Source organism: Mobula hypostoma, chromosome 1, assembly GCF_963921235.1.
Source record: "Mobula hypostoma chromosome 1, sMobHyp1.1, whole genome shotgun sequence".
In the NCBI taxonomy this organism is placed as follows: domain Eukaryota; kingdom Metazoa; phylum Chordata; class Chondrichthyes; order Myliobatiformes; family Myliobatidae; genus Mobula; species Mobula hypostoma.
The window spans coordinates 249,438,780-249,461,984 of record NC_086097.1 but is presented as its reverse complement, the minus strand read 5'-3'; the positions used below and the strand labels follow the sequence as shown (position 1 = coordinate 249,461,984).

At 41.0% G+C, this 23,205-nt stretch overlaps 1 protein-coding gene across 11 annotated transcripts in view; it reads left to right on the top strand.

The window, feature by feature from the left end:
- The window catches only part of reck (reversion-inducing-cysteine-rich protein with kazal motifs), a 206,482-nt gene extending 183,846 nt beyond the window's left edge, over positions 1-22,636 (top strand). For all 11 annotated transcript variants that reach the window (XM_063067016.1, XM_063066939.1, XM_063067008.1 and 8 more), the window contains 2 exons: positions 881-1,036; positions 14,557-22,636. In XM_063067016.1, coding sequence (XP_062923086.1) covers positions 881-1,036; positions 14,557-14,763 — 363 coding nt within the window. In that variant the 3' untranslated portion in view covers positions 14,764-22,636. The remainder of the gene's footprint in view (positions 1-880; positions 1,037-14,556) is intronic.
- Positions 22,637-23,205: the final 569 nt, after the last annotated feature.

The following is a 23,205-nucleotide window of genomic DNA, read 5'->3' as shown; positions in this document are numbered from 1 at the left end:
CCTAAATACAGGGTCAAAACAAATAGCTTTTGTATAATTCGGAATAAAATTAACCAAGTGATGACCTTTAATACAATTAATTTCAGACACGACTGTTTAGGAGAAACACTTCAATTATTTTCTGACCTAACTTGCCACCAGCGTTTAGGGCAGCAAATAAAGTCTTCCATCTCTGTCTGTCCTTGGCCACCTGGATATAGAAAGATTCTTCATTGCTGTTTCTGTAACAGTTTTGTTCTACCAGCCAGGGTTGTTAACCCTGAGCCAAACCCTCGGTGGACCTCTCTTAGTCTGGCCTCTACCATTTGACCTGTTTGGCATGGGTGACCCTACCAAGAGCCAAAGCATAAAGCCCTGACTCCAGCCAACATAGCTCTCTGGATCATTGAGGCACACAAGCCTCCAAACCACAATGAGAAGCAACTGAGACAGAATATAGTTTTATTACCTATTCTTCAGATGCACATCCTTGGCTGTGTTAATTGTTGGTGCAAATGACTTATTTTACTGTATGACGTAAATAAATCTGAATCTTTATTCTTAAAGATTTTCAGATTGGCTGATATATCCTGAAATCCAAATGAATTTCCATTAGCTTTATTCCCAAGGAACATATTGGGTGGAAAAATAAGCCCATTCACAATTTCTGGGCAAATAATTTTTGGAATAGACTAACTGGTTTCTCAGTTTCAGGTTTGGCTGCTGCTTGGGCTATAGTTGAAAATTTCTGGATGATAATAGGACATACACTCAGTGGCCAATTTATTATGTACACCTGTACATCTGCTTGCTAATGCATATATCTAAGGATCGTTGGAAAATTAATTTGTAGTCCATTATGAGAATAATGGTCTTACTTGGCATTTCTTTGTCCTTGTAGTTAAATGGAGGAAGACCAGTTTCTGTACACGACATCCTTTACACTTTACGAATCCACGTATCGGTGCCTCAGTGTGATGTCTTTGGATACCTAAGTATAGAATCAGACCTTGTCATCCTCATCATTCCAGTTGACCAAGGTCCAACAACACTACAGGTATGTTTCAAACACTGCCTTTCATTTTTGGACTGACAGAGAAATGCAGAGGAAAACGTTTTAAAGTGAAATCAGTTGCATTTGACATTCACCAAAAGACTTGCATCTGATGCACATTCTTTGTCACACCTTACTTAAAGTGTGATCTGCACAGTGATGGGTGCATGAAATCCTCTCCCTGGGGTGGTGGTAGAGGCAGATACATTAGGGACATTTAAGAAACTCTTAGGTATGTCAATGGTAGAAAAATGGAGGGTGTTTGCAAGAATGTAAGGTTAGATTGATATAAGAGTAGGTTAAAAAGTCAACACAACATCATGGGCTGAAGGTCTGTAGTGTTCTGCGTTTTAACTGTCACACCTAGGAACGTAGGACAACCTGACCTTTTGTTTGCTCTACCATTGTTACCTGCACATCACATAGCCATATGAACATTATTTGGTTGAAATTACTGCTTACCTGTCAGTTACCAATCCAATATTTGATTGACAGTATATAAGTGAACTAAAAACAATTTGTTGGAACTGGGATAAATATTGGGCAAGTGACCAAGACGAGGTCAAAGCACAGAGTGTAAAGGAAGCTTTTGTAAATGTGAAGACATCCTGGTGCATGGATTGTCTCTGCCACAGATCACAGAGCAGGACTCTGCAGTGTAATTCATGTAATCCAGTTGTTGAAGAGGATCTGACCAGCGGCTGTGGATTACAGGAGATTATCAAGGCCATCAAGGGATTTCTGAACTTGGACGGACATTTTAAAATGGTTTTGTTAAAGGATTGACAGCAAGTGAATGTCAATCAAGACACCAGTAATGGTTTGATCAATTTTGAAGTTCTGATAGTGGGATTAATCTCAGAATAAGTAAAATTGGAGGTATCATTATGTGCTGAGTTGTATGATGTGGGTGATCATTGTCTCAGGACCATGATTGTTCTTTGCAAATTTTTCTACAGAAGTGGTTTGCTATTGCCACCTTCTGGGCAGTGTCATTACCAGACGGGTGACCTCAGCCATTATTAATACTCTTCAGAGATTGTCTGCCTGGTGTCAGTGGTCGCATAACCAGGACTTGTGATATGCACCAGCTGCTCATACCACCATCCATCATCTGCTCCCATGGCTTCACGTGACCCTGATCAGGGGAGGGGTTCTAAACAGGTGCCACACCTTGCCCAGGGGTGACCTACAGGCAAGTGGAGGGAAGGAGTGTCCTTTACCACCTTTGGTAGAGACATATCTCCACCCTGCCACTTTAGGACTGCTGGTTGTGCAGATATTTCAGAGGATTGAAGGAGATGGAGATTGCAGATGATGGCTTCAGTTCTTCCATTATTTAGTTGGAGCATTCTTCCTACTTTTGCACTGGATGGTGGTCAGGCAATCTTTCTTTATTACTTATTTACTGCTTGTTACATCTGCTAGCATTTAGGTGCTCCATCTCTCTCTGTCCTCGGCCATTGATCTTGGCGGTGTTCAGGGCTTCCTTTATCACTCCAGCACCTTCCTCTCGGTTTTCACTACTATCGACAATGCAAGTCCTGGGTGGAGACTCAGGAATACTGTCGCACTTGGATGTGGAAGGATTCTTCATTGCTGTTTCCATAACAGTTTTGTTGGTGCGAGCCCCCAGAATGTGCATGCACTCAAATCCTTTTGTTCTCCAGACCTGCTGTGCAGACCCTACTGGCTGCCTAGGGAGTTCACGGCTGTTATCATCACAGCGGTGTACATTCCACCACAGGCTGATACCGACCTGGCTCTCAAGGAACTGTACGAGACCATCAGCATCCTGGAGACTGTACACCCAGAGGCTGCTTTCATCGTTGCCAAAGACTTTAATAGAGTGTCGCAGTCTAAAGTCTCCCCGCCACCTTCCTCACCACTGACTCTACTTTCAAGTTAACCTTTGGGGAATCCTGCATGAGGACTCCCAAGTCCCCTTGCATCTCAGATTTTTGATTTTCTCCCTGTTTAAAAAATAGTCTGCTTATTTATTTCTTCAACCAAAGTGCATGACCATGCATTTCCCAACATTGTATTTCCTTTGCCACTTTCTTGCCTATTCTCTTAATCTGTCTAAGTCCTTCTGCGGCCTATCTGTTTTCTCAACACTACCTGCCCCACCGCCAATCTTTGTATCATCTGCAAACTTGGCAACAAATCTATCTATTCCATCATCATAATCATTGCTAAAGAGCACAAAAAGAAGTGGTCCCAACACTGACCCCTGCAGAACACCATTAGTCACTGGCAGCCAACCAGAAAATGACCTTTTTATTCCCACTTGCTGTCTCCAACTAATCAGCCAATGCTCTATCCATTCCAGTAGCTTTCCTATAATACCATGGGCTCTTAACTTGGTCACCAGCCTCATGTGTGGCATGTTGTCAAAGGCCTTCTGAAAGTCCAAATATACAACATTCACTGCATCCCTTTTTTAAAAAAAATCCTATTTGTAATCTCCTCAAAGAATTCCAATAGGTTTGTTAGGCAAGATTTTCCCGTAAGGAAACCACACTGACTTTGTCCCATCTTGCCGTGTGTCACCAAATGCTTCATAACCTCATCCTTAATAATTGACTCCAACATCTTCCCAACTGCTGAGGTCAGGCCAACTAGTCCATAATTTCCTTTCTGCTGCTTTCCTCCTTTCTTAAAGAGTGGAATGGCATTTGCAATTTTCCAGTCCTTTGGCACCATGCCAGAGTCCAATGATTTTCTTAAACAAGGGCTTCAATTACCTATAATACACCCACCTAAAGGTGCCTGAACTTTTCATGAATGACTGAAGTCAGTTCTAATTTTCAAGTTCAAGTTTAATTGTCGTTCAACCATACATGAATATAGCCAAAGTAGTGTGCCTTTAGGGCCAACGTGCAAAACACATTACCATCAGCACACAACACACTACAAACAGCGCATAGCACAAATAGCACATACAGTGCCTATAAAAAGGTATTCACCACCCCTTGGAAGTTTTCATGTTTTACAACATTGAATCACAGCGGATTTAATTTGGCTTTTTTGAAACTGATCAACAGAAAAAGACTCTTTCGTGTCAAAGTGAGAACAGGTCTCTACAAAGTGATCTAAATTAATTACAAATATAAAGCACAAAATAATTTTGCACAAGTATTCAACCCCTTCAAGTCAGTATTTGGTGGATGTGCCTTTGGCAGCAATTACAGCCTTGAGCCTGTGTGAATAGGTCTCTATCAGCTTTGCATATCTGGACACTGCAGTTTCTCCCCATTGTTCTTTACAAAACTGCTCAAGTTCTGTCAGATTGCATGGGGATCATGAGTGAACAGCCCTTTTCAAGTCCAGCCAGAAATTCTCAATTGGATCAAGGTCTGGACTCTGACTTAGCTGCTCCAGGACATTAACTTTGTTGTTTTTAAAGCCATTCCTGCGCAGCCTTGTCTGGCTTAATGCTTGGGGTCATTGTTTTGCTGGAAAACAAATCTTCTTCACAGTTTCAGTTCTCTCGCAGACTGCATCAGGGTTTCTGCCGGGATTTCCTTGTATTTTGCTACATTCATTTTACCCTCTATTTTCATAATCCTTCCAGGGCCTGCTGCAGTGAAGCACCCCCACAGCATTATGCAGCCACTATCATGCTTCACGGTAGGGATGGTGTGTTTTTGATGATGTGTGGTGTTTAGCTTATGCCAAACATAGCGTTTAGTCTGATGGCCAAAAAGTTCAATTTTGCTTTCATCAGACCATTGAACTTAAAGTTTCCTACATGCCTTCTGGTAAACTCTAGTCTAGATTTCATGTGAGTTTTTTTTCAACGGTGACTTTCTCTTTGCCACTCTCCCATAAGCAATGACTGGTGAAGCACCCGGGCAACAGTTGTTGTATGCGCACTCTCTCCCATCTTGGCCACTGAAGCTTGAAAGTCCTCTGGAGTTGTCTTAGGTCTCTTGGTGGCCTCCTTCAGCAGTCCCGTTCTTGCACAGTCACTCAGTCTTTGAGGATGACCTGCTCCTGGCAGGTTTACAGCTGTGCCATATTCTTTCCATTTCTTGATGATTGACAACTGTACTCCAAGGGATAATCAGTGACTTGGAAATTTTCTTGTATCCATCTCCTGCCTTGTGCTTTTCGATAACCTTTCCACAGAGTTGCTTGGGGTGTTCTTTTGTCTTCATGATGTGCTTTTTGCCAGGATACCAGCAGTTGGACCTTCCAAATACAGGACTATATTTTTACTACGATCATTTGAAACACCATGACTGCACACAGGTCTCAAAAAACAGATCTCCATTGAACTAATTATGTGACTTCTAAAACCAAGTGGCTGCACCAGTGATGATTTGGTTTATCATATTAAAGGGGGTGAATACCTATGCAATCAATTATTTTATGTTTTATATTTGTAATTAATTTAGATCACTTTGAAGAGATCTGTTTTCACTTTGACACAAATGAATTTTTTCTGTTGATCAGTGTCAAAAAAAGCCGTATTAAATCCAATGTGATTCAATGTTGTAAAACAATAAAACATGAAAACTTCCAAGGGAGGTGAATACTTTTTATAGGTACTGTACGGTTACAATTTCAGAAAAACATACAGTCACGAAAAAATATTCCCCAAGTCCCTGATTGTCCTGGTCCAGCTTGTTCTACCACTGAGCGAATACTGGAGGGCAGCACTGAGAGGAAGGGCTAGCCTCCAACATAGCACGATTCCAGCACGGCCCACAGAAGCCCCTTCTCTCTCTCCTCGGGGCAGCTGCAACAGGCTGCTGTGTCCTCACCACTACCGAGGCAATGCAGCCACCCCAGCATTGGTTATAGAGTCATAGAGATGTACAGCACAGAAACAGACCCTTCAACCCATCTAACATGTGCTGAAGCCACTTAAACTGCCCACTCCCATCGACCTGCACTGGGACCATAGGCCTCCGTGCCCCTGCTATCCATATACCTATCCAACTTCTCTTAAACGTTGAAATCGAGCTCACATGCAACACTTGTGTTGGCATGTCATTCCATGCTCTGACGACTCTATGAGGTCCTACCAATGAATGGACGGACTTGCAGTATTGTATGTTACCAGTGTCTAACAGGGTCTTGCAATCCCAATAAAAACTTCGAAGGCTGACTCACACTGACAACCGTCTCGGCACAATGGTACACAGCAAGTCCAGGTGATGACACGATGACACACAAAAAGTCCAGTTCAGTCGCTATCGAGTGATTTGCTGATGGGATCGTCCTGCAGTACTCAATGTTCTTGTAATTCAGCCGTGGCTTGCATCATAAGAAAAGACATACAAGACGAACGAATGCACCTTTGATTGGACCCTGAGTGGCCGCCGCATCTGAGCGTGCTGTGATCCTACAGGAAGTCAATGATTGACTGCCTCTTTCTATATTTACTTGAGTTACGCAGTGATCGTTGTCCTTTCTTTGACCTTGAGTCTCAGATAAGACACTTTCTAACCACTTAGAGTCACAGTATCACAGGACACTACAGCACAGAAACAGGTCCTTCAGCCCACCAAGTACATGCCAAACTATTTTACTGCCTAGACCTATCGACCTGCACCCGGACCATAGCCCTGCATACCCCTCCCAACCACATACCAATTCAGATTTCTCTTAAGTGCTGAAATCGAACTCCTCATCCACCACTTCTGCTGGCAGCTCATTCCACATTCTCTCCATCCTCATGATGAAATTCTCCCTCGTGTTCCCCTTAAACATTTCACCTTTCACCCGTAGACCATGAGCTCTAGTTCCAGTCTCATCCAACCTCAATTGAGAAAGTCTGCTTGCAGTTACCCTATCTATATCCCTCATAATTTTGTATACCTCTATCATCTCCTCTCATTCTCTCACACTCCTAACGTACAGTACTGTCGAACAGTCTTGGGCACATATATGTAGCTATCGTGCCTAAGACTTTTGCACAGTACTGTATTTGTCATATTTGTCAACATAGAGTGGAGAGTGAGTTTATAAATCTGGTAGGAGTAAAGGATATTGGGAATAGCGAGGGTAGAGCAGTGTGGGAGGGGACTGGGACAAGTAGCAGAGAAAGTGTGCCAAGGGTGGGAGGTGGCACCAGTGCAGACACACCCAGCCCTGAGACACCAGGCAAGGTAATTTGATTTCAAACAATTGGTTTATTGATCATTACAGAATGTCTCTCTGGTGCTTCCCATTCCAACATATCATTCTCCAAAGGTTCTGCCATCTCCAAAGGGACCCTACCACCAAATGTACCTTTACCTCCTCCCCCACCTCCACCTTCCACAGGGATCACTTCCTTTGTCCATTTGTCCCTCCAGGCACTTATCCCAATGAGCGGCCTATGTGCTACATCTGCCCATTCATCTCTTCCCTGACTTCCATTCAGGCCCCAAACAGGCCTTCCAGGTGAGGCAACACTTCACCTGTGAATCTGCTGGGGCCAACTATTGTGTCCAGTGCACTCAATGTGGCCTCCTCTACATCGGTGGGACCCATCATAAATTGGGGGACTGCTTCATTGAGCACCTCCGCTCTATCCAACAAAAGCAGAACATCCGGTGGCCAAACATTTTAATTCCCATTCCCATGTCGGTCCGTGGCCCCCTCTTGTGCCACGATGAGGCTACTCACAGGTATGTATATGTACTCGATATGTATGTCAATTTCTTCCTCTGCTTTAAAAAAAAATCCTCTTTTTTTTTCTTCCCCACTCTGTCCCTTTACCTCTCCTATCACCTGTCTAACACCTCCCCTGGGTCCTTCCTCCTTCCCTTTCTCCCATGGTCCACTCTCCTCTCCTATCAGATTCCTTTCTCTCCAGCCCTTTACCTTTCCCACTCACCGGGCTTCACCAATCACCTTCTAGCTATGCTCTTTCACCTCCCCCACCTTTTTATTCTGGTGTCTCCCCGCTTCCTTTCCGGCCGTGAAGGGGGTCTTGGCCTGAAACGTCATTCACATAGATGCTGCCTGACCTGCCTGCTGAGTTTTGTGTGTGTTGCTTTGGATTTCCAGCTTCTGCAGATTTCTCGTGTTTGAAGTTTTAGCTTGCTTTAGCTTTCTTGGTGACGTTTACATTGAAACACACACTGAAATAACCAACACAGTCGGAGGATTGTGCTAGGGGCAGCCCACAAGTGCCAACGTAGCATGCCTGCTACTTACTAACCCTCACCCATACACCTTTGGAATGTGGGAGGAAACTAGAGCAACTGTAGGTGTCAGGGGAAACCTACAAACTTGTAGATATTGATAGGAATCGATCCCCAAATGCTGTAATCATTTTCAGTGAAAGTCTGGCCAGTCTTTTACCTTCGTTCCCTGGCATTGCAATAACTTGGTCAATCTGATTCCCTTCAGATTTAAAAATCTCTCTTGAATATACAGCACCATGTCTCCACAGCCCTATTTGGTCAAAGGATACTAAATCTACCCAAATAGATTGAATCTGGAAATGTTTTCTCTGTAAAATTGTAATATTATCCTTGGCCAATATTCTGGTCATTAACCAAATACAGATTTTAAAAGAAAGTATACAAAATAACCAGTCAGGAAGGCTAAGAGGACAAGGGTAAATATTTGTATTAAAAGAGGGCTCATAGTGGATATAGAGCATTCAAAAATGAGAGATTTGGGGAAATTGCAGCCAAGGCTCAGTTTGTAGCCAAAGACGCTTCTGAATCATAAAGGTGTAGATTCAGGCCCCAGTCCAGAGACGTGAGTCATGCAGTCACGGAGTCATACGGCCTGGAAACAGGTCCTCTGGGCCAACTGGTCCTTACCAACCATGATGCCCTGAGAGCTATCCCATTCACCCATGTTTAGTGCACATCCCTACTTATCAGGTGCTCCCAACCTGCAGGGCACAGACCCTGTGGTTAATGGTAGGGGTCCATGACATTAAAAAAGGGTTGGGAATCCCTGCTCTGTATCCTTCCTATCTGTATACTTATCCACATGTCTTCTGTATGTTGTTATGGGTCCTGTCTCAACCACCTTCTCCGGCTGCTCACTTCACATATAGAAAAACGTAGAAAATAGGTGCAGGAGTAGGCCATTCGGCCCTTTGAGCCTGCACCGCCATTTATTATGATCATGGCTGATCATCCAACTCAGAACCCCGCCCTAGCCTTCCCTCCATACCCCCTGATCCCCGTAGCCACAAGGGCCATATCTAACTCCCTCTTAAATATAGCCAATGAACTGGCCTCAACTGTTTCCTGTGGCAGAGAATTCCACAGATTCACCACTCTCTGTGTGAAGAAGTTTTTCCTAATCTCGGTCCTAAAAGGCTTCCCCTCTATCCTCAAATTGTGACCCCTTGTTCTGGACTTCCCCAACATCGGGAACAATCTTCCTGCATCTAGCCTGTCCAATCCCTTTAGGATTTTATACGTTTCATTCAGATCCCCCCTCAATCTTCTAAATTCCAACAAGTACAAGCCCAGTTCATCCAGTCTTTCTTCATATGAAAGTCCTGCCGTCCCAGGTATCAATCTGGTGAACCTTCTTTGTACTCCCTCTATGGCAAAGATGTCTTTCCTCAGATTAGGGGACCAAAACTGCACACAATACTCTAGGTGTGGTCTCACCAAGGCCTTGTACAACTGCAGTAGTACCTCCCTGCTCCTGTACTCGAATCCTCTTGCTATAAATGCCAGCATACCATTCGCCTTTTTCACCGCCTGCTCTACCTGGATGCCCACTTTCAATGACTGGTGTATAATGACACCCAGGTCTCGTTGCACCTCCCCTTTTCCTAATCGGCCACCATTCAAATAATAACCTGTTTTCCTATTTTTGCCACCATTCAGATAATAACCTGTTTTCCTATTTTTGCCACCAAACTGGATAACTTCACATTTATCCACATTAAATTGCATCTGCCATGAATTTGCCCACTCACCCAACCTATCCAAGTCACTCTGCATCCTCTTAGCATCCTCCTCACAGCTAACACTGCCACCCAGCTTCGTGTCATCCGCAAACTTGGAGATGCTGCATTTAATTCCCTCATCCAAGTCATTAATATATATTGTAAACAACTGGGGTCCCAGCACTGAGCCTTGCGGTACCCCAGTAGTCACTGCCTGCCATTCTGAAAAGGTCCCGTTTATTCCCATTCTTTGCTTCCTGTCTGCCAACCAATTCTCCATCCACATCAATACCTTACCCCCAATACCGTGTGCTTTAAGTTTGTATACTAATCTCCTGTGTGGGACCTTGTCAAAAGCCTTTTGAAAATCCAAATATACCACATCCACTGGTTCTCCCCTATCCACTCTACTAGTTACATCCTCAAAAAATTCTATGAGATTCGTCAGACATGATTTTCCTTTCATAAATCCATGCTGACTTTGTCCGATGATTTCACCGCTTTCCAAATGTGCTGTTATCACATCTTTGATAACTGACTCCAGCAGTTTCCCCACCACCGATGTTAGGCTAACCAGTCTATAATATGCACCACCTTCTGCATGAAGAAGATTCTGAATCAAGTTTTATCTTCACTGATATTTATTGTGTGTGGCAGCAGCACAGTGCAAAACATAATTACAGTAAAAATTAAATAGTGCAAAAGAGGAATAGTGAAGTAGTGTTCATGGTTTCATGAACTGTTCAGAAATCTGATGACGGATAATGTTTGTGTGTTTGTAGACTGTTCAGAAATCTGATTCTTGAAGAGAAGAAGCCATTCCTAATATGTTGAGTGTAGGTCTTCAGGCCCGTGTACCCCCTCCTTGATGTTAGTAATGAGAAGAAGGCATGTCCAGCATGGGGAGTGTTCTTAATGATGGAAGATTTCAAACGTCTCACTTCCCATCTTAAACCTTTGCCCTCTAGCTTTTAGTCACCTTTCCTGGAGAAAAGACCCAGTATGATTTCATACCACTCAATCTCCTACACGCTGTTATGCCATCCCTCATCAGAAAGGCAACTACCCCTCTTCCCTTACCTGCACTTCTATCACACCTGCAGCAGGCATACTGGAACATTGAGCTGCCAGTTGTGCCCTTCTGACACACATGGTCTAGGCTGCTACTCTATGGCAGCCTTAAGAGTGTGCTGCACTCTCAGTGGTAGCTTCTCTCAGACAAGAAAGCTAAGACTAAATCTGCTTTCTTGAGTGGATGTAAGATTCCACAGCACTATTTCGAATAGATCAATGGAGTTTCCTTCAATGTCCTGAAAAAGCCTTAATTTACTAAAATTTACGATTCCAGTTGCAAAGTAAGAATGCAGTAGCTGACGCCATTCTCCTTGGAGCACAGATGGTTGAGAGTCCTGATGAAAGGACTCGGCCCGAAACGTCAACTGTTTACTCTTTTCCATAGACGCTCCCTGGCCTGCTGAGCTCCTCCAGCATCTTGTGTGCTGGTTGAGAGGGATTTGACAGAGCTGGACAGGTTTTCATGGGCTAACCAGACAAAAACTACTTATTATTTTATATAGAGACGCAGTGCGGAATAGGCCATTCCATCCCTTCCAGCAAGTTGCTTTGAACTTTGAGAAGTTGTGAAATTTGTTGTTTTGCGGCAGCAGTGCAATGCAATACATAGTAGTAAAAACTATAAATTACAATAAGTATATATAAAAATTATATTAAATAAGTGCCAAAAGAGAGGGGAAAAGTACTGATGAAGTGTGTCTTTGGACACACCTTTTGAAGGTGTCCTCAGTATTGGGGAAGATGGAGCTGGCTGGGTTTACAACTTTCTGCAGCTTTTCTTGATGATGTGCGATGGTCCCTCCATACCAGACGGTGATGTAGCCAGTTGGAATACCCTCCAAGGTGCTTCTGTAGAAACTTGTGACTGTCTTCGGTGATGTTTACGTTCTTTACAGATAGTGATGGGAATTGAACCTGGATTGTCAGTGCTGTAAAGTGTTACATTAACCACTATGCTGCCATGAAACCTATTACACCATGCCACCTATTTACAGTAATTAAGGAAAAGTAGTACACTTTGATTGAAAAGGACTCTTATCAATAAATCTAATGGAAAAATAATGTGACATGATTTTAAAAGAGTACATTGCTGTATGTCTAGAAAAGTGAATGCAGGGCAGAAACCAAACGCTATGGCTAGGTTTGATCGGCTGGAAAGATGTTGGTGGTGTTTTGCTTTGTCAATTGAGATCATATACGTTGGATGCACGATGACGTTGACCCTCATTCTGAAACAAGTGTATCATTTGTTTTAAGATCCCAACATTAAGGGTAGCTGCACCTGGAATGTGAGGAAGACTTGCCTTAGCTATCTAGCCACAAAAGTAGGAGTATAGAAACAGTGCTGAGATTTATTTTACATTAAAATACACATTGATTGCTTAAGGATATATATTGAAAGGGATCTATGAGCCACTAGGATTCCCTGACACTAGGTGGAAACAACTTCCATTTATTGGAAGCGGGATTTTGGAGGTAGAGGTCAGGAGAAGAAGGAATCTGATAGGAGAGGAGAGTGGACCATAGGAGAAAGGGAAGGAGAAGGGGACTCAAGGGGAGGTGGTCAGCAGATGAGAAGAAATAAAAGGCCAGAGTGGGGAATAGAAAAAGAGGAGAGGTGAAGGGAAGGATTTTTTTACTGGATTAATGCCATCGTGTTGGAGGCTATGCAAGCAAAATATAAGGTGCTTCTCCTCCACCCCGAGGGTGGCCTTATCTTGACCCAAAGGGCCATGCACTGACATGTCGGAATGGGGCTTGGAATTAAAATGTTTGGCCACTGAGAAATTATGCTTTAGGCAGATGGAACAGAGTTGCTTGATGAAGCTATCCCCCAATTTATGACAGGTCTCACCAATGTAGAGGAGGACACATCGGGAGCACAGGACACAATAGACAACCCCAGCAGATTTGCAGGTGAAGTGTTGCCTCACCTGGAAGGACTGTTTGGAGCCCTAAGTGGAGGTGAGGGAGGAGGTGTGGGCAGGTGGAGCACTTAGGTAGCTTGCAGAGACGTGCCAGGAGGGAGATCAGTGGGAGGGATGAATGGACAAGGGAATCGAGGAGGGAGTGATCCCCATGGAAAATGGGAGATAAAGGTATGTATAGTGGCAGGATCCCTTTGGAGTATGCAGAAATTACAGAGGATATGTGTTTGATGCAGAGGTTTATGGGGTGGCAGGTAAGGACAAGAGGAACTCGATCCTTGTTAAGACAACAGGAAGATGGGTGAGCGCGGATGTTCAGGAAATGGAGGAGATGCAAGTGAGGGCACCATCAACGGTGGAGGAAACAAAACCCCAACCTTTTAAGAAGGAAGACATCTGTGATGTTTTGGAAAGGAAGCCACATCCTGGGAACAGATGCGGTGGAGACAAAGGAACTGGGAAAAGGGAATAGCATTTTTACTGGAGACGGGGTGGAAGAGGTCTCGTCAAGATGTGGGAATTAGTAGGTTTATAAAGGCTGCTGGTTGACAATTTGTTTACAGTGGTGCTATGTAACTGATGCTATGTAAAAACTGTTCACTCTAAGCATGGTGTAGCATCTAATGGCCACACGAGTGTGCATGACTGACGCTAGTTAGAAACTATGTGGCAAGTCTCTTGCCCCAATTAAGCAGCATAGTGTCCCAAATAAATTAAAGGAATCCCGTTGATTTTCTCAATTTTTAAAAAATTTTTTACGAGTTGTCCCAAATAAGTGGCTGCCTTGATTAATTGGAATCCACGGTATTCATGTTTATTGAAACAAAATTTCACTCGCCTGAATCCAGTCGTCCATGTTACAGATTATATTGTAGGGCAAATGTGAGTTTTTGTCAGATTTGGGAACAGCTTCTTTCCAACTGTGAATAAGACTGCTGAACGGATCCTGACCCGGATCTGGGCCGTACCCTCTAAATATCCGGACCTGCCTCTCGGTTTTTTGCACTACCTTATTTTCCCTTTTCTATTTATGATTGATAATTTAAATTTTTAATATTTACTATCGATTTGTACTCCAGGGAGCGCTAAGCGCAGAATCAAATATCGCTGTGATGATTGTACGCTCTAGTATCAATTGTTTGACGACAATAAAGTAAAGTATAAATTCCATTCACTTTTATTGTGATCCAAACTCTTCCATAAGATCTGCTTGAGGATTTTTAAACTATTCCCACTAAGCCCTGTCCATCATGATTAAAGCCCTCCCCCACTCTTGAGCAGATCTATATGGAGTGCTGTCACAAGAAAGCAGCATCCATCATCAAAGAGCCTCAGGACCCACACCATCAAGTTCAGGAACAGTTAGTAGCCCCCAACCATCAGGTTCTTGAACCAAAGGGGATAACTTCTTTCACCCCACCACTGAAATCTTCCCACAACCTATGGAATCTCTTTCAAGGACTCTTCATCACATGCTCTCAATATTTATTGCTAATCTATTATTATTATTTTTGTTTCCTTGTATTTAGTGCAAATGCCTGCAAGAAAATGAATCTCAGGGTTGTGTAAAGTGATATACAGTATATGTACTTTGATAATAAATTTACTTTGAGCTTTGAGATACTTCTAACTGCGTTGGTTTTGAATTGCAGATTGAAGCTTGCAATAAAGAGGCTGAAAAGATAGACTCTCTGATCCAATCTGCCAGTCCAGCTCTAATGGCCCACGTCCCGCTGTCAGCACTCACTACCTCACAGGTGCAAGTTTCGTCAACAGACTCGTCTGACACTGCAGTGACAATCCTCTCCTCAGCTGCACTTTTACTAAACCTAATTGTTGCTTTGTCGGGGTTATTATAATTCCAGTTGTTTTCCTACCCGAGCAAGGCTACATTCACTTTGCCTTTGAACTACAACCAGAAGGTGTACTTTAATGACTGAGCTACAAATCTCAACATAGAAACAAAAGAGGTAAAAAAAAAAGAAAGCCAATGAGATACACAAAGCTTAAACTTCAGTACTTTTTAAGTAGTAGTCCAAAATATATCTTTATACAAACCTTTTAATGAAGGGTGTGTCTATTGTATTTAAAATGAAAGCTGTTCAAGATAGCTAATAATTTTAATGTGTTTATTTTTGTGAGAAGTTTGAAAGAATTTGCATCTTAGTGTACAGCAATTTGCAAGTGCAGAGTGCAACAGGGAATTGGGCCTAAAGTAAGAAATAACCGAGCTCACTACCTTTACTAATTTATCAATTCTACCAGCAGATCTGTCAAGCACATTGAAACTTTAACGGAGGTACACTCAGTGGCTACTTTATTAGGTACAGAAGTGGAACCTGGTTTGGTCTTCTGCTGCTGTAGCCCATGCACTTCAAGGTTCAATGTGTTGTGTGTTCAGAGATGGTGTTCTGTTGTAATAGACATTGTTATTTCGGTTTCTGTCGCCTTCCTGTCAGCCTGAACCAGTCTGGCCATTCTTCTCTAACCTTTCTCATTGACAAGGTGTTTTTGGCCACAGAACTGCCACTCACTGGATTTTTTTTGTTTTTTGCACCACTGTCTGGAAACTCTAGACACTGTTGTGTGTGAAAATCCCAGGAGATCAGCAGTTTGAGATACTCAAACCACTGCGTCTGGCACCAACAATCATTCCACGGTCAAAGTCACTTAGATCACTTTTCTTCCCCATTCTGATGTTTGATCTGTACAACAACTGAACCTCTTCACCATGTCTGCATTGAGTTGCTGCCACATGATTGGCTGATTAGATTTTTGCAGTAATGAGCAGGTGTACTGATGTAACTAATAAAGTGGCCACTGTGTGTAGTTTATACTTTCAGACCCACAGTTACGTAGAATATACAGCATAGAAACTGACCATGTGGGCTAACCGGTCTGCGTCGTGTTTAAACTTCACATGAACTTCCTGCTATCCTGCCTGCTGTCTTGTCTATTCTTTACATCTGTTACTGGTTTCTACTTCAGAGTTCCCTATTCTCAACACTTTGTTAAAGGTCACATAAATTGGAAAAAAAAATTTTAAAAATATTTAATTTTATTCCACCAAGTAAAAAAATATACTTTTCCATCATATATTTTGACCATTACCAGAATTTCTTTCAAAACAAATATGATTAATTCTCCTGGAATAAGCCATATTACTAATCAGTTAATGTACAAGGATACCACATGCTCTATGGTAACCTCTTCCAATGCAGTACAATCCAATGTATGTTCTGTACAGAACTCCACTTATAAGCTACCTTCTTTATTTGACTTCAACCTATTTATTTTACTTTTTTTGTTTTGAATTTGTATTTAAATCATCAAAACTTCTTCACAGTATTAATTCCATTTTACTGGCTGCTTTCCACTTTCTTTCAATTGATTGCATTCAGCATTCACTGCCTTTACTATGAGTTTTTCTTGAAAATTGTTTTTTACTGTTAATTTTAATATCCTTCTCTTGGCCTTATCGTATTGATCCTCGTGCTATAATTGCTTTAGCTGGTGTTCCTCCTGTATCATGTTTAATCGTTATAAAACTCTAAAACTGCGTTTTTTAGAGTCTCTTGTTTAGAAATTCCGATGGTTCGGCATCAGGCTCTCCTGGTTGTTCCCCATGTGTGTATCTCGTACTTCCTTTAAAATCTCCATGAACACTGGAAAAGTTCTTATACTTAAAAAAAAATGAATTTGGGTATTTTGTGAAACTTTTCTAATAGGGAATTAACCTTTCCTCAGGAAGTAGAACTAGGTTAAATCAATTGTGATATCCGGTCCTCCAAAAAATCTCCAAAGTCCTGAGGGTTCAAAGTAAATTTATTTGGGTGTCAGATTGTTGGAGTTTTCCTTAAATCTTCATATTAGCTATTTTGTTTTAAACTATCAATTTTGCTGTGCCATTAGGTCACCGCTACTGTTTGTCCGACTGTCTCTTTGGTCTACCCTATCTCTTTTAAAAGACATTACTTTTCAGCTTTCAAAATACACGTCCACTTTCCTTTTGTATTTATTATTCAAAACTCGAAGTTCCCAATGAATTTCATAAATGCTGCACATAGCCTTCAACCACACAAAATGCTCGAGGAATTCAGCAGGTCAGGCAGCAACTATGGAGGGAAAATGAACAGTTGAAGTTTCAGGCTGAGACCCGTCATCAAGGCTGAAGAAGGATCTCGGCCCAAAATATCAACCGTTCATTTCCCTCCATTAATGCTGCCTCACCTGAGTTCCTCCAGCATGTTGTGTGTGCTGCTCAAGATTTCTAACATCTGCAGAATCTCTTCTATCTGTGTAGTTATAAAGATTTCTTTTAAATCTTGACTTTGAAATAAATAATGATTGAATGAATAATTCTGTTTCTAAGTGTGCTTCTACAATCTATAGACAAATCTGGCTATCTGCATCTAGAATAAGGAGTTATAGTAATCTGAAATATGCTGCTGAAAAGCAGATGGATTAATATTTAAATGGGAAACGGATAAACATTTAAAGAAAAATATTTGTTGGATTGTAAGGAAAGTGCAGAGGGACGAGTTTAAGTACATGTAATAAATTGGAACAGATTCAGGTTGTGCAAATCATAAACAGGAGATTCTGCAGATGCTCAGCAGGTCAAGCAGCATCTATGGAGGGGAATAAACAAGTTAACGTTTTGAGCCGAGATGCTTCGTGACTGTTTATCCCTCCCCCTTAGATGCTGCCTGACCTCCTGAGTTCCTCCAACATTTTGTGTCTGTTACTCTGGGTGTGCATTATACTTTTATTGCCAGGATAGAAAGGATAAATTTCATTTTTGACTCACAAGAAGGTTAAAAAAATTGTGGCTTGGGTGGAAGTTTATTTAGGGTCAATGGAGAGTAGAACATCTATTAAAGCAGAATTCTTTGGAACCAAATTGCTAACTTTTGGCAGATAAACCATTAATGGAATTTAAGAAATTTGACATCAATCTGACTACTCTTTGTTTCAGTAGCTAATTCCGTTAATTCTTCACTGACGTGGGCTCTGTGTAAGTTCAGTGTTTTCAACACTACCTGTCGTCACTCAACCACAACTCAGTAATTTTGTGCTCTCTTTAACTTTATGTAGTTTTTCCTAGAAATATATATATGTTTATTATCATTGTACTAAAGAGTTTACATCCTAATCAGTATTACAAGCGAAGTTATGTTTGAAGGAAATGGTAGCACTTTTATTGTAAAGAGCATGAACAAGTTTATTATTAATGACTGTGTATGTATATCCTCATAGTCATCGCCACCTGATCCCTGAAATAGCAAAACTCATATGAAATAGAACACTACCGATGAGTTCCGATCTTTAACTGGTGCCATTTTTACCTTGCGTTTAATTTGGACAAAATCCTTACAATGTGGATTGATTTTTAAGAGCTGTTACTTCCTTGACTCAATATGCCCCAGGTCATTGTGAGCAGAGTAGGCCGTAAGGGTTCGTGTGATGTGCTGTGATAAATGAAGTAAAATGCAACCCAAATAACTATCTCACTTGCTTCCTCGTCAGGACATGAGTTCAGAATCCAGGCGCATTGATATAGTTGCAGCACTAAAAAAATGTTAGTGTTGTCTTGCAAAAAAGGACTTAAAATTTGAACATTTTTGTTGAAGTTAATGTAAGAAATAAATTGGCACTATTCCAAAAGACATAGTTTCAGAATTAGGCCATTTGGCCCATCGAGTCTGTTCCACCATTCCATCATGGCTGATTTACTATCCCACTCAACTGCATTCTCCTGCCTTCTCCCTGTAACCTTTGACACCCTTATTAGTAAGTAGTAATTGAGAGCCTATGGACCTCTGTTTTAAATATACTCAATGACTTGGCCTCCACGCCTGTCTGTGACAATGAATTCCACAGATTCATTATCTGGCTAAAGAAATTCCTCCTCGTCTCAGCCCTAAATGGACATTCTGAGGCTGTGACTTCTCATCGTAGACTCACCCACCATAGGAAACATTGTCTCCACATCCACTCTGTCTAGCCCTTTCAGTATTTGACAGGTTTCATTCTTCTAAGCTCCAGTGAGTACAGCATCAAATACGTACTAAAAGCAAACTAATTTAGTTCCTCATGATTCTGATCAACTTTTTTTCCCTAAACCAATACAGACGGAAAAACTATCTGGCTATTTATATCATTACTGTTCACTAAACAAAGTGCAACTTACCACATCATTCACCAGTATGACAGCAGTCATTATCATTAAGTGCCATGTCGTATGACATGGGCAATCATAATCTTCCATTTGTCTTTAATCTTAGAGGTTCTAATAAGTTCCTCAAGAGTTCTTGCCCGTCCATCCCTTGATGTAACTCACAACTTTTTCTTCCATTAGTAACAGTAGTAACATTTGTAAAATATTTTCACTACCTGGAGAGTGCTTTAAATTGACTTAAGCATGTATAAAGTGCTACATTAATTCAAGTTCTTTCCTGGATGTTCTCTTTCCAGAGAAGTGTTCTAAATTACAGACAGGAATTGTAAGCAATGCTCCAATCCCTAGCCATAATCCTCAGAATCTTCAACCATAACAATACGTTTAAACACAAAGTACAATTGCACTACAGCTTTGAATTGCGTAACAATGTTAATACCTTTCTGTTTACTACAGATAACTGTGCTTAGGCTATCTTTTAATTATTTACAACATGATGAAATAATTTAATTTTTATTTGAAACAGATAGAAAGTATAATTACCATTTCCCTAGTGTGTAGTCACAGCAGTGGACTTGAAAGCACTACAATGAAGTTGCGAAAACACCACTATCTAATGTAGTTATTAAGAATTAAGGTTAGGAATATCAAACCCATCTAACTATCTTCAAAACTGATCATATTTTCTATGAATTATATTCATAGGAGCAGTGTTAATTGTGTTTCATATCTCTCTGTGCTTTTAAAGCAGAGGTTCCCAACCTTTTTTTTAAGCCAAGGACCCCTTGGGGTCTGTGGACCAGACCGCAGGCTGGGAATCCTTGATTTAAAGGTTGTTCTGAGGACCAGAAAGTTTCACGCACTCTACAGACTCTGGTGGGTTTCACAAAAGACAGAAATTCGAGTATGTTCAGGCAATGTAACCCAACCTTTCCCAAATCCTACATCTAACAGCTTGAGCACCTCGTGTAAAATTATCAGAAGCCAATTCCATTCCATACCCATGATTGGTTTTGATAATCTATGCAATGTGCAGCTATCATACTTTGAGTCTGCACATAACTCCCAAATATGACCAAAATAATACTTCAGAAATTTAGTATTAATCCTTCCCATTGTAGAGTTTCAAAATGTCCTAAATCGGGTAAGACTCTTATAATCTTGGTATTGAAACCCTGATGGTTCAAGCATTACCCCAGTAATGTCTGTCATTATTGAGAATCACCAGGTGCACTCACTGAGGCCTCTGCTCCCTTCTCTCTCACTGGGGCCCCAGATTCCATTCTCCTTTCCCAACCACAGAGACCCTGGTTTCCATGAGCCCTTCAACATACCAGAGTTACCTTTATTACACTGCTGCCCTAGTTCTCACATTCCCTTGCCCTCAATGGAATCATGATGTCCACACTCTCAGAGGCCACAGTTCCCAAGCTCTCTTCAGTCCTGCTCATGCTTCCCCCTGCTGCCCTCCAACTTAACTGGTCCATTAGAAAATTTATCCTTCTCTGTAATGTCTTAAAAATGGTTAAAATGATTTCCACTAGTCCAGAAAATCTGTCAGTCTGGTGCCACCGAGGTCCCCACATGCCAGATTATTGGAGTTTAACTGTATTGGAATGTAATAACTACTCTGGTTTACCGTGATTAAATGTGAACTTCTGTGAAATGTCAGTAGGCACTATGTCAATATTTTCACCCAAATATCCCTTAATGAAAGCAAATCACTTAAATTATTTAATTAAAAATCAACATTAACAGCTCAACAGATCACTAGTGTGTCCGGATGAAGGGTCATGGCTCAAAATTTCAACTGTTTATTCCCCTCTATAGATGCCCCCTGATCTACTGAGTTCCTCCTGCATTGTGTGTGTGTTGCTGTAGATTTCCAGCATCTGTAGAATCTTTTGAGTTTATCAGTTTCCTGATTTATCTGCATAGCAATAAGTTATGAAACTTCAAAATGCAAATTCAGGTTTACTGCGGTGCCCGCCCTTTTCTAGAGTTCACAAAATTTGGAGGAAGTCATACACAGCTTTTAAACTTCTTACGTAAAACTACACCTCACATGGTTCCATTGTTTTCTCCTGATGTGAGGCAGCTAAAGTAATCTTCATGCAAATTGCAGTGCATTTGTAGCAAATCAATTCAACTGTCAGCCACACAGAACCAAATCATTCCTTCTAAACTCGGGCCACCTATTCCTGACAACATCCTCTTTTGTGCACTTTCCCGTACACTCTTTCATTGAGAGCATTTCGGTTTTCTGTTTTCTTGCAAAATCTCACTATTAGACCATAAGACTTTAAGACATTGGAGCAGAATTGGGCCATTTGTCCCATTAAGTCTGCTCTGCCATTCCATTGTGGCTGATTTATATATGACATTAATTCAATCCATCTAAGGATTTTGTACAAAATCAAGTTTTATTTGAAATAAGATTTAGGTGCTTCTTCTTAAGAAAAAAGATTTGTTCATGCTCCTTTAAGTGATACCAAAAAAAGAAAATAAATTAAACCATGAAATTTGATTAGAATGGAATACATTTTCTGCAAATATTTGAAATGAAATATATTGAAGTTTAAGAAGACTTGTAATGAAGGAGAGTTTTGCACAGTAATTCACCAGTGTTGCCTTTTTAAAAGTTTTAATTGATATTTGTACATTGCAGAAAATGTATTTTAAATGGTTGCTTTTTCAGTTAAAGGGGAAGGAATGCAGGGAGGGTGGGAGATATTAAATATATATATATAGAAAATTTTGAATATGTAACTTTCCTTCCCCTTTAAGAATTACAATTTTTACTCAAGTAGTGAGTTTTGAAGGTGTGAAAATATTTTTTTGCTGTATTTTAAGGCCATTATATATCTATAACAGCACACAAATGCAGGATCTAGCAAATTTCCAGATTCTTGCTTCATTTTAAATGAATTTTTCCAAGTTTATCAGAAAGCGTCCCTCTCTTTGAGTAACAGAATTGCTCTCTACTTTTGCTCAGAGCCATGGCTATAGTATGACAATCATTTAAATGTATAAAATAAGCTGGAATTTATTATTTTAATTATCCTTGAAAGGTAAAAAAAATGAAGTGTTAATTAATGGGCTGGAGCTGAAATATTTATAGTGTATATGATATTTAAATTCTTATGAAGGTTTTGAGATACAACTTTATGAAGTGCCATATGAAAGTATTAATGCGTGCTAACTGATGGAGCATTTTCAACTTCAATCCATTTCTAAAATGAGTGACATTGTACTGTCAAGCTGAATGTTGTGCACCATCTTCACCTCTACCTTTTGCTCTTTATTTTTGTACCTGGTGCGCACACGAGCCTGTCTTTTATATGAAGTCAGTTTTATATCTTCAGTATTATTTCATAAGTACCTTCCAGAAAATTTGTTTTCAAATGGAAGATGTGCAAAAAAAAAGATTTTTGTCTATTTTTAGATTTTGTGAACTTGTAGGCACTTAATGTAGACAATGTATCACAGTACAAGGACTAGTTTTCCTTGGAAAAATACCAGTATTTATGTTATATATGTTAATTCTAATAAAGAGGTATTTTAAATAATTGAAATGATTTTTGTTTTGATGTGGATTCTTAATAGTTATTCAGAATACTCCTGTAACTTCTCTAACCATAGCTGATTGTTACATTACTGTTACAGATATGATGAAACTTTCCTGGAGTTTGCATTTCCACACGTACTTTATTGCTGATGTTGACATTATTTTGTGTAGGACTCCTAACATTGGTTGTCTCAATTAAGTGCTTACATTCTCCCCTCCTCCTTCCCTTTCTCCCAAGGACCTATCATCTTTCCCTTTCTCCATGGTCCACTCTCATCTCCTGTTAGGATCCACTTTCAGCCCTTTACTTCTTCCATCTCACTTCTCACTTCATCCTCCTTCCCTCATCCCCATCTTCCCCCTCACCTGGTCTCATCGACCAGCTTATAATCCTTTCCCTCCCCCCCACCTTCTTCCCCCTTTCCTCTCCAGACTTGATGAAGGGTCTTGGCCCAAAACATCTCCATAGATGCTGCCTGACCTGCAGAGTACCTCCAGCATTTTCTGTGTGTTGCTCTGGATTTCCAGCATCTGCAGAACCTCTTGCATTTA